Source organism: Camelus bactrianus, chromosome 30, assembly GCF_048773025.1.
Source record: "Camelus bactrianus isolate YW-2024 breed Bactrian camel chromosome 30, ASM4877302v1, whole genome shotgun sequence".
Lineage (NCBI taxonomy): Eukaryota > Metazoa > Chordata > Mammalia > Artiodactyla > Camelidae > Camelus > Camelus bactrianus.
Window position 1 is genome coordinate 29,574,163 of NC_133568.1, and position 12,326 is coordinate 29,586,488.

Here is a 12,326-nt window from a genome sequence, read left to right on the forward strand (position 1 = left end):
TTCTTCTCCACGTCTACCTCTGCTCTATGGAAAGAACCAGCAGGTTAGGCGAGGTATCATGTGATCAAAAGACCTGACAAGTGTGCCTGGACGGGAGATGATAGGGCTTGGGGCGCCGGTTTAAGGTTGGTTACAGCATAGCCGTGCTGAAGTGACAAGAAAAGGGACTTCTCAGGGCGGTTTCCCGCAAAGAGCTGCTTGCAGATTCACACCCCCACCCCCGCCATCAGCTATCAGTCCATTTCTGTGGGGTGAGGTGATGAGGGTCCGTCTTCCTGCTTCGTGCTGAGAGAGGGGATCGAGGTCTTAGGGTGAAAGCAGCTCTCTGCTGACAGTTTGGGTTGCCCGCTTCCATATACGGACAGAGCCAGCTCCAGGTGCTTTGACGTCCATAAAGATAAAGATCTGAGCAGTAGTGCAAACCCTGTTCTCTTGAGCCAGTTCCTGGGCTCGTGCTGGCCAGTCAGTCCCGCCCAAGATGGAGCAGCCGATGTCACGGCTGCAGTCTGGTTGTCATGCAGGTAGCTTTTCCCTCTGCTGGCAGTTACAGTGTCTGGAAAACGACTCAGGAGTGTGTGTCGACACTGAGCCTGACTCTGTTGTCCTAGTCATTAGCTGCTTGCGCCTGCTCTTTTGTGACTCTGGGGCCTGGGAGACTTCAGCTTTTCTACAGACAAGAGGCAGAGGACGTAGAAGGCCTTTGTGCTGGGGGGTGTCCCCTCAGGGCTCTGCTTCGTTCTAGCTTCTCCAGCGCCTGTCCTAAACGAAAGCCTTCATGTAGACTGAAGACCGCTTGGCCGGCCTCAGCATTCTGTTCTTACCTTTATCCAGGTACCAACTGGAAGATGAGTCTGCCCATTTGGATGAAATGCCATTAATGATGTCTGAAGAAGGCTTTGAGAATGACGAAAGTGATTACCACACGTTACCGCGAGCCAGGGTCACACAGCGAAAAAGAGGGCTGGAGTGGTTTGTCTGCGGAGGATGGAAGTTCCTCTGCACCAGGTTTGTTATCTGTTGCTGCCTAATTTCCTACGTTGTGAGGTTATTAGTTACTTATAAGCTTCACTTCTAAACACATTTATTTCTACTCAAACTAAGGAAGCTACTCTCTAAATAACATGAAGAATATTTGTATCATTAGTTAAAACCAAACAGCGCTCATCTGAAAGAGACAGGAAACTAAATTCAGTTTTTTGTGAGATGCTTTAATGTTTAAAAGATGGGAAAGGTTAGTGATACTGTAATTAATGCATGGTAGAATTAATTCTGGTCACTGTGTTGACATTGATAAACTGTGTTCTTTTCTTTTCCACCTGTAATTATATAGTGGTCACTTGGTATCTGGGGGGTTGGTTCTGGGACCCCTGCAGGTACCAAATGTGGATGCTCAAGCCCGTGTGTAAAATGGCCTTGTATTTGCACGTTGCCTGCACACATCCTCCTGTTTACTTTAGATCGTCTCTAGATTACTTACAATATCTAATACAGTGTAAATGCTGTGTAAATAGTTGCCGGTATGTGGCAAATTCAATTTTGCTTTTTTGGAACTTTCTGGAATTTTTTTCTGAATATTTTTGACCCATGGTTAGTTGAATCTGCAGATGCAGAACCAGATATGGAGAGCTGGCTCCTCTCTTCCAGAAAGGTAGATGTGGACCTATAAAATGCAGTGTAATAACACTGCAGCTGTGAGTGCTGTTTGACTTTGATTCTTCAAGTGGAATAACATTCTACTGTTAATTTAACCAGAAAGCCACGAAGATAAGAATCTCTCATCCTTTATGCACGTTCACTGGTGGTTGAGATAGATTAATGCTGTGTGTTCACGTTTGGCTTTGGAGCCTGGGACACTTTGCCACTGGCGTCCTGCCAGCCCGGGGACAGGCAGGCGACGCTACAGCTGACCAGTGCTGTCACGAGCGGCCTGTGTCCAGCAAGTTACAGCTTCTACAGTCTTCCTGCGTTCAGGGTTTATAGTCAGTTCCTTCATTTGCAGAAGTATGTTCTTACAACTGATTTGAATTCTGGGTCAGCTTGTGGGGTGGTATTCAGATGCGGACTCCCAGGGACTCCGAGGAACCCCTCAGTGGTTGGAGGCATAGAGTCTCAAGGCAGGTCTACGTGGGTTCACCAGCCCCTTTCAGCTTGCGGTCAGAGTTGCCTCTGCTTCGTCTTTCGTATCTGGTGTAAGCTTTCACATGAAGAGGGGATTTCATGGCTAAACAATGTTTTAGAAATTGCTGACTTGTGATACTAATAGTGTGTCAGTGGCTTTAAAAGTTTTTTTCTAGGTTAAATAGCCAATATTCCTGAAGTGTTCCTTGTGGGTACACACTTAATTCTGGAGGTAATTTCTTTAACAGGTATTGGATTACACAGATTTTCTTTGTTTTTGGTTTTCTTGTTTCAGTTGTGATGCTTTGTGCTTTTCAAGGGATTTATCTGTTTTCAAGTTTATATTTAAATCTCCATGGTCTCGCTAGTGTGTGAGGCTCTGCAGGGGCGGCGTCTTCCAAACCCCTGATGCTGACGATGTGTCCCTCTCCCTTTTTTCACTTATCTTGATAGGAGATTATTATCTTATTATTACCAGTTTTATTCTTTTCAGAGAGCCAAACTTCTGGTGTTTTCTTCTCTTTTGAAATTTTAAACTTTTACCTTGAAATAAGTTCAAACTTGAAATAAATTCACTTTTATTTTGAAATAAATTCAACCTTACAGAAAAGTGTAGAATGGTGCAGAGAATTCCTGTCTGTCCCTCCTACAGATTCACCAATTTTTAATGTTTTTGATTTATTTTATCATTCTGTTTATATCTCACTGTGATTTTCTGAGTCATTTCAGACTAGGTTGCTTTACATCTTAATACTTCCTTGTGTATTTCTTAGGAAGAAGTTGTTTTCTTACATAACCATCGTACAGTTACCAAACTCAGGAAATTTAACATCGTTACATTCTTTACACCTACTTTAAGTCCATATTCAGTCTTGTCCCTTGTCCCAGTAATGCCCATGGTAGCACACATTTTCTCTGCTACTGGATGTGGCCTTGAGGTGACACCCCTGTTAGTCTCCTTTAATCTGGAGTTGTTCTTAGTGTTTGTCATTGACATTTTTGAGGGCTACAGAGGGAGTATTCATGGACTGTTTCAGATTTTGGTTTGTCTGATCTTTTCTCACTGTTAGATTCAGGTTAACATCCTGTAAACATGCTGTGAACAATCATGTACAAGTTTGTGTGTGTGGACATGCATTTTCACTTCCCTGGGATAAATAAATGCCAAGGAGTACGATTGCTGGATTAGATGTTAGATGTATGTTTGTTTCTTAGCAAACTGCTGCCCACGGTGGCTGTGCCATTTTACATTCCCACCGGCTGCTTGCGAGAAACCCAGCATCTCTTCATCTTTGCCATCATTTGTTGTTGTCACTGTTTTTTTTTTAGCTGTTACGATATGTGTGTAGTGATGGCTCATTGCGGTCTTCTGCATTTTCCAAATGACTAGTGAGGTTGTACATCGTGTTTGCCATTTGTGTATCTTCGTAAATGTCACTTCTTGTCTATTCCAGTTTCTAATTAGATCGTTTTTTTTTTTTTATGTTGAATTTTGAGAGTTCCTTTTTCTTTTTTTGTTTGTGTATATTGTGCTTTTGGTGGCATGTCTAAACTTTTCACTAAGCACTGTGTCTTGGCAGTTTTTTCCTAAAAGTTTTATAGTTCTGCATTTTGTTGTTGTTAATTTTCTTATAAGGTAGGAGGTTTAGTTTGGGGTTCATTTCTGGCTCCAGCACTGCTGGTTGGAGAGACCCTCTTCCTTGCTGATTCTGTTAGCGCCTGTGGCGGCAGGCAGTCGGCTGCGCACGAGTGGGGCTCTCTGGGCCCTCTCCAGGGTCGCTGCTGCACTTGGTTGTCTGTGCGTCTGCCCTGCTAGTGCCGCTCCGTCTGCAGCACGTCCCTTTGTTAAGTCTGAAAATTGGGAAGACTGATCCCTCCTATTTTATTTTTCTCTTTCACGATTTTCTTAGCTTCAGTTCCACTGCCTTTCTGTAGAAGTTTTGGAGTAATCTTGGCCATACTTACAAAAACCTTTCTGGGATTTTGGTAGGAATTGTGTTTAACTTGTATATGCTAATTGCGAGAGATTGACATCTTTACTGCTTTGAATCTTTTAGATCATGAACATGCTATGTCTCACCATTTCTTTAGATACTTTGATCTTTTTTAATCAGCATTTTGTAGTTTTCAGCACGTAAGTCCTGTATCTATTGAATTTGCTCCTAAGTATTTTTTTCTTTCTTTTTTTTTTCCGGTGATTATAATTGGTATGGTATTTTAAATTTTGGTTCCCACGTGTTCATTGCTAGTGTATGGATCTATAGTTGATTTTCGTATATTTTTTATCCTACAACCTTGCCGAACTCACTTGTTAGTGCTAAGAGTGTTTTTGTAGATTTCTTGGCGTTCCCTGTATAGATAGCCATGTCATTTCCAAATAGGGATAGTTCTGTTTCTTCCTTTACAATCCGTTTGTCTTTTCTTTTCTTTTTCTTTTTTTTGCCTTAGGGGAATGGTTGGAGTACACACCACTACACTACTTAGGGGAGGTGGTGGTGAGAGTGCACACCCTCCTTGCCTGGTTCCCAGTCTAGGGAGAGAGCTTTCAGTATTTCACCAGTAAGTGTGATGTGAACTGTAGGTTCTTTTTTTTAACTGATTGCTTCATTAAAACTATTCAGTTTTCTTTTTAAAAATCTACCTGTAGTGGATCTAATACAAACAGTTCTGTCAGATCCACCTGGAGAGTAAGCTTGAGAGCCGTTATTGTTGTGACAGTGGAGGCCACTGGGAAGGATGGCGTCCCTAAAAATGTCATTGGATGTGTGGTTTGGGTCTGTGGAGAGTGAAGGGAGGGGCGTCTGGGGAAAGGGCAGTTTGGAAAGGAAGACTAGTGATCCGGCTTCTCAGGTGGCAGAAGAAACAGGGAGGAAGGGTGAGGTAGTGAAGACGACTTTCATCCTTAACCGGGAACATGGGTTCCTGTAAGTGAGGAGGTGTCCAGGGTGTAGATGAGGGCTGAAAAAATTAGAGAATTGGTCATGCTTAGGTGGAGATCATCCATAATCAACAAAGGGAAGAATCAATAATCATGCATTTGTATTGAGCCTGGCATAATGTTATTACTGTTTGTCCATCAGGGAAAGACCTGAGCAGTTACAAAAGCGGCTGTGGGGGGGTGGGGGTGGTCGCTGCGGTGGGATGGTGGCCGGTGTGTGGCTGAGGACGCAGGTGCAGCAGAGGAGCTCGGGTGGTGCCGCGGTTACGGTGTGATGGCTGTGGTATGCAGGTCAGAGGTGCGTGTTCCTGAGTAGGGGTGGAGGGGGGGTGCTCTTTGAGATGAACTGTCTCAACACTGTTACAGCCAAGGACTGCAGAGCCCCTCTCGTGGTAGTGGAGGGCCTGCGCCTGAGTCGGGCTTGACAAGCCAGGGCCCTCGCTCTTTGCTCCCTGGGCTGGGAGTGATGCTAGGACAGGAGGTGTGCCCCGACGGGATGGGGCCTGGCTCCCGGCTGTGTGAACGCCTGTGCTCACCATCCTGAAGGGAACCACCTGCAGGTCACTGGGACGAGAAGGCCCAGGATCTGTATCTGACGGGTGAAGAGAATTCCTGGATAACAGAAAGTCGCTGAGAACCCTGAGGAGGTGACTACTGCTGGGCACGGAGCGGTGAGGACGTGGACGGTCTCATGTCAGTGTGTGGGCTTCCCGGGGGCCTAGTGTGCTTGGAAGTGGCACTTCCCTGTAACAGTCAGATACTGCCGAGGAGCGTGGACGTTGAATGCTGAGTACTTCTTTGAATTAATTACTTTTGATCTTTTACAGGATTTTGTTTCTACCAAATGCAACATAGCCAAATTTCGGATTTTGTTTGTAATATTCCTTTTCTTAAGGAAAATATCAAGAACATATTTGAAAATGTAGATGTTGGCAGCAAAAGCTCCCATGTTTTGGGAACATTAAAACCACTCAGTAATATACTAGACACATGCATGAAGTCTTCGGCTCAGTGAGCTGTGACCCTTTGGAGCAGCTCACTGGCCTGTCGTGATGGGCTTCTCCCCATTGGCGTGGCGCTCGCCAGTGGACGTCTCCTTTTCCGCGGCTCAAGGTGCTGCCACGCTCCTCTCTTGTGCACTGGGCACCTGCTCTGCCAAGAAACTCTCATGGAAATTAAAAACTTCCCCTTACAGAACAAACAGTACATTTAGCAACTTAGATTGGTCTTCTTTTCTTTATTTCTTATAAATTTCCAGTTTTGAATATTTGCCAACCTATTTTCTGGATACCAGCTATTATAAAATTGTGTTACTAAGATTGTTAGATGATGGATCGAAGAGTAGAAGAGATATAAAATTGGTTTAATTGCAGGAGGAGAATGTTAGTGAATGTTGTGGTAAAGGTAGATAGCAAATAATATTAATGAGTTGTAAATATTTCAGTGTGTTTCTATTTATAGATTCTGTGAAAAGTAAGGCTTATTTTAAAATTATTCTTAATTTCAGGGGTTGAGTAGGCTATAATTTCTTCACGGCTGAAGAACTGCTTTCTTGTTTTTATCATATGGCAAAAATTCCAACTCTGATACGTTGAAAATACTTTCCTGTCACCTGTCTTCTAAAACTGTAGATGTCCTTCATGTGACTTACTGTGACGTGTACTGATAGGGAGTTCTCTCAGGGGGCGGAGCGGTTATGCCTTTCTTGCGAGATTTACATTTCACTCGCTGTCAGAAATCACTCTGTCCTTTCCCAAGTGGAGCCCCCGAATGGCATTTCCATGTGAAGGGCGGGGAGTATCAGGTGCTGGGATTACCCCGGTTCTGAAGGGCCTCTGCACTTGCAGTTACCCGCTGCACACTTGGCGTGCAGAAGCGTGGGCAAACGCTCGTCTTATGAGGGGACATCAGTGCTGTGTTGTTCTTGGCTTGGTGACCAAAGGTGCCTGTTGGATATGATCATTTTTGTTTTTGGAAGGGTGCTGTCTAGATTTTGGGAGTTATTGTGGCAACTTAAAATTTTAGAAGACCGGATCTTGGCATGTAAAGATGCTTTATTTAATTTTAGAGTGCTACTTTGATTATGGATGCATTCGTGAAAAGCTACCAATCCTAAAATGTTTTAAGAGAAAAGTGTATTTTATGCACTATTGGATTTAGTTTCAGTTTGACTTGACATTGTAAGGTGGTTTATATACTGATTCTGAATAATCAGTGCTGTGGAAAATGTTCAGTGTGCATAGAAACGTCCTTAGGTAAAGCTCCGGGTTCCTCTCCTCCAGGGCCTTCTCTGGTTCTCCCTCTCACTCACTGGTGTTTGCCAGCATGTTTTACTCGTATTACTTTGCCCTCAACAATCGCCTATACTTTGGTTCTCCTCCTTAGCTCTGCAGTTCAGTCAGGCTTACACGTACGGCTTTTTTGGTTACAAGTATCTTCTTTATTTTGGGGTTTTTGTCCTTTGCTCTTAGCCCTAAAGTCACTTGCCTTCTCTTTCTGGTAGTTAGTTTCTGTCTGCATAATCCAGTGGCAGTTCTGGTGGAGCCCCAGGCTTTTAAAACTTCAAGCCTCTGTATTCATTTAGTTTTGCGAAGTAGTGTGTGATTTGATGGTGGCTCCCTAACTACTATGTGGTTCTGTCTTTACATGAGGAAATAGTAAGAAGACTTTGATTTGTTTGTAGTTATTAGTAGCAAAGTGTTGCAAATAATTCAGTTACACCTTGGAAGCCTGGCGTTGTTGCGGGGAGAGCACCAGAGGGAGGCGGGGCTCGGGCTCGGGCTCTGGTCTCAGCTCTGCTGAGTTGTTTCACTTGGGGAATCACTCAGCTCTCTGGCCTCTGGTCTTCTCTCACGTGAGACGTGGGAGCTTGGCATCTGTGGCGTGGGGTTGCAGGTGTCCAAGACCGGGAGTGCCTGGTGTGGCAGGGTGGAGATGGGCCCTTCAGAGCTGCTGCTGAGAGCGCTGGGGGAAGGGCCCTCGTGGACGCTGGGCTGTTTGGGGCTGTGACTCTGGTAGAGGCAGACGTTGAGCAGTATGGTTTTGCATCCGCGGGTTAAGGTGGGTTGGGCTGGAGGGAAGCATCCTTGTAAGGGGGTTCAGGTCCTACTGTAAAAGTGTAAAAGCAACAGGAAAGTGAGAAATAGTACTCTGAAGCTTATTATCTTGTATTTGAAGACTCAATTTTGTTTCATTTGAGCAGAAACAAGGTCAGATATTACCAACATTTACCGAGGTCAACTTGACCAGCCCCCTTCCCCCACACCAAAGCCTAGTAAGGGTGGGAATACTTATTTTGACAGTCTTAAATCATTTGATAGTACTGTGGTTCACAACTGTTGGAAATTTATAAGTATACTTTATGTGTGGAGATGCTGTTCGTTTTGATTTATTTTTTTAACAATGAGGGCAAGCGGTGATGAGAAATTTCTGTTCTTACAGAGTTGGGTCTTATCTGCTCTGGTCGAAGCAGGAGGCAGAGTTTGGGGAAGTTGCAGAGCTGACCTGCGCCGCATTCATGTGGCTTTCCTCAGCCCCACGTGGGTTGGATAGGGCCGCAAGGGAGCAATGCTTGAGGCTCCTTCAGGCGACAAGGCGTATGCCCACTGGGAGGACTGGGAGCTTCCAGAGGGCAGACCCCCTCCTTCCAGACTGAGGATCTTTTGAGCACAGCCAAGAGTTAGGTGGATATTCAGTAGGGTGATGCAGACTTCAGTTTAAACACATGCATCCCTCGTACAGGATGCTACTGGGAGTGACTTATAAAGTAACAGGTCTGAGTGTAAGGTGATTTCTAAAGAATCATGTCAGAATGACTGGAGTAAAGAGAAGACATGCAGTGATAATACGATGTAAGTCCTGATATGTCAACTCATTTTGTAATCATACGTTCTAAGACTGTCCTTGTCATGCAGAACTTCATGTTAACTTTTGAGCTTACTTGTCACAAAGTTAGGAGTGTCTGCCTTATCCTTCTGGTTTGCTGTTCTAGCCTTGACTACGTCTAGAAGGTAATGTTTAACAACTTCTCTTCCCTTGATAAACCATTCTGAGCCTCTGCATTTTAGAAATTTTAATTAAACTGAATTATTAATACTGAAGTTTAAATTCATGATTACTTTAAGCTTAATAGAGGTAAATTTAATGTCTTTTCATCATTTTCTGAAGTATTTTGAGGCAAGTTATCCTCCTAGAAACTTTATCCTCTCTGCTCAAAAGTAGTGGTTTGTAAGTCCAGGAAGGGGAAGAGTTTGTGCTCCTGGAACCTGGCACTATTGGAACAAGGGTAGATTTATAATTAAAATGTTTATTGCATAGATGAAGATAGCTGTATGAAAATGCAATCAAGCTTTTATTACCATTAGAATATTCCATTAAACATTAGGATCCTTTCTAAATATTGAATGGAGCTTAAGTCTTCATTTTATATTAACGCTACTAGAAGTCATCTTTTAAGGAAGGAAAAAAGTGACTACCTGAGAGAAGAGAGGGTCGCATCCTAATTAATTGACATCTGAGAGCCTTTGTCATCAGATCACTGAGTGTGTATTGAGAATTGCCAATAACATATATGTGGCGATTCTTCCCTCAGAATGTAAAGCTTTGACTGCTGCAGAATGCTAAAGGTTTGGTTTTGCCAAGCAGAGGGTCTCACCAGGGAAGGTAATTTCCTTGAGGTTCTAGAAGTCACTGTACGCTCACTCAAGCCTTCCAGTGTTTCTATGTCAAACTTAGGTTAGTACAGCCGACCTGTTTTAAGAAAACTCCTGGAGATGAGCGGTAGATGTGCTGTTGGAGTCTGGTAAACGCAGAAACGATCACTGTGGGCTCTAGATATGCAGAATTGATTAAAACCTTTTAAAAAAGCACAATGTGTATTTTTTGTTTCATGCAGTTGCTGTGATTGGCTGATAAATATTTGTCAAAGAAAGAGAGAACTGAAAGCTCGCACAGTGTGGCTTGGATATCCGGAAAAGTGTGAAGAAAAACATCCCAGAAATTCTATAAAAAATCAAAAATACAGTGTATTTACCTTTATACCTGGGGTAAGACCACCAAGTTCTTAAAAACGAGTTACCGATCAGAGATTGCCGATTCCTCTGCTTTCGTTTTCCTCTTGCTCATTCTGTCGTAGCCAAACCAGGTCCTTTTGCTTCTGAACCATGGTGTTTCGTGTAATTGTTAAATATACATTTTAATAGCCACATCATAGAATTCAGCTTAGGAAAATTTACAGTTAGATTATTGCCTTCAATTCCAGGTAAACATCACATTTATATTGTAGAAATAACCAAGTAAAACTAAATCAAATGAACAGAAAATAAGTCATAAATGTTGTTTGCCTGGGAATCTGTTTGGAGGGAAAAGTGGAATGCGTATGATGGTTGAAGCCTGTCCAGCCTTTCACCGTGAAAGTGGCTTTACACAAGTGTGAGTCAGCAGCAGTGCCTACAGGCAGTCACAGACGTCTCTTCTCCTCAGCATCGTACGTTCCAGCCCTTGCTGTGCTGTTACAGCAGAAGTTGTCTTTGATTAGGTATTATGCTGAATTTAAATTCTCAAGTTTAAGTATTTTGATTTTTTTTGTTCCAATGATATTTCTGGCTTAAATGATAAAACAGATTATGTGTGTTTAGAGTAGTTGAATAATTTTTGCTTGTTGTGCATCATTGCCCATTTTAGTAGATATATTTATTTTTCTGAAGGCAAAAGAAAGCTGGTACTGATTGTATTTCCATATCTAAGTTTTTGACACGTCCTAGGGATTAGCTGTTCTGCTGTTTTGCAGAAAGATCACTTGATTACGTGAAATGGGGGCTGCTTTGTCTTTGCTGTGTTTATTTTAATAATTATGCTGACTTTATGTTGGGCATTGATTACCCCTCACCGCCTGCCCCACACATCCAGTATCGGCAGATGCTTGGTATCTAGCCTGCGCCTTTATTAGAACACACAACGTGGCTCCATAACTGAAAGACTGACCTTCTGTCAGGACAGGCAGGTGTAAACTGTCCATCAGACGGGTGAACATTCTTACCTTTATTGAGTGAAGCTACCGTTTTCTCGTTAGGTTTAAATTATTAAATACTCACAGATTGGCTATGTGCTGTACATTTTCCTAAAGGCCACAGAGTTCACTCAGCAGACGGCAGTCTTGATTGCGGTGGTCTAAAAGTGGGCAGTGCAGCTGAGTTTTGATCCGAGTTAGTTCACACAGCCTGCCAGGATGGCTGTCCTGAAGAGACCTGTTGGTGTGTCTGTACAACTGTTACCGTAGGAATGACTTTTTTCTTAGATTGTCTCTTAAATTAGTCTTTTCATCTAAAACGTAGTATTTTAGAAACATTTGGTAATTGCACAGTAGGAATCTATGCCATTTTTAGCACGAATGGCAATTTCTGAATTGCTAATAGATATAATTTATGCTAACTGAGATTTTAAAGAAATCACTGAGGAAAAAGAGAACCTTCTTTCCTGCTGAGATTAATTTATGAAATGATTCAAAACAGTTTTAGACAGCAATTGAATGTGATTATGAATATAAATGTATTATCAATGTAACTGATTTTTCAGTTGCACACATGACTTTGTGATGATGCAGATAACTTCATTATATACAAACTACAGTTCCAGACCCTCTAAGTCAACAATAAGTACTTAACCCATTGCTCTGCTCTTGTTAAAGTTTCCATGCTTCCAAGTTGCATTAAAAATGGCATCCCAGGAGATTTTGATTTGCAATTTGCAAGTTTGTAAATTTATTGTAATTACAGTATGCTATTTGAGTTATTCTCATCTATAAACATGAGTTTTGTTCCATTTTGATTTTCAACTTAAATCTAATTTGAGGCATTTGTGAATAGAAGTCTATTAATATACTAGATCTTGGGTTTTCTTTCTTAATGATAATTCTATTTGAATTAAGAAACAAAACCAAAAAGTTACTGGATTTGCATTTCTAGAAGATTTTATTGAATGACTATTTTTATTTATGTTATATTTGAAAATACTGAAGATCCATTACCAAGAGATTCTAAAGAATATGCAGGTAACTGTCTTCCTGAAAATTGGTCTGTAATTTACACATTTTTATATTTTATCATCTCTTATACTTTGAGGGAAGTAAATACAGGAGGTTAAAGTAGTTTGTGAATTTTTGCCTGTATGTGATTTGCTTGTTTAGGCAGTCTTCTGTAAAGCTGCCTGGATGTCCATTGTCAAAAACATGGCTTTCATACTTGATTGTTTACCATTTCATAAATATAAGGTT

General features: G+C 42.2%; 1 protein-coding gene across 12 annotated transcripts in view; it reads left to right on the forward strand.

Annotated features, from left to right (window-relative positions):
- Positions 1-12,326, forward strand: part of ATP9B (ATPase phospholipid transporting 9B (putative)) — a 155,595-nt gene that overhangs the window by 11,186 nt on the left and 132,083 nt on the right. For 5 of the 12 annotated variants that reach the window (XM_074355305.1, XM_074355303.1, XM_074355306.1 and 2 more), the window contains exons 2-3: positions 832-1,005; positions 9,951-10,101. In XM_074355305.1, coding sequence (XP_074211406.1) covers positions 832-1,005; positions 9,951-10,101 — 325 coding nt within the window. Of the gene's footprint in view, positions 1-831; positions 1,006-9,950; positions 10,102-12,326 lie in introns of those variants that run through there. The other 7 variants (XM_074355310.1, XM_074355312.1, XM_074355314.1 and 4 more) reach the window with 2 other exon arrangements.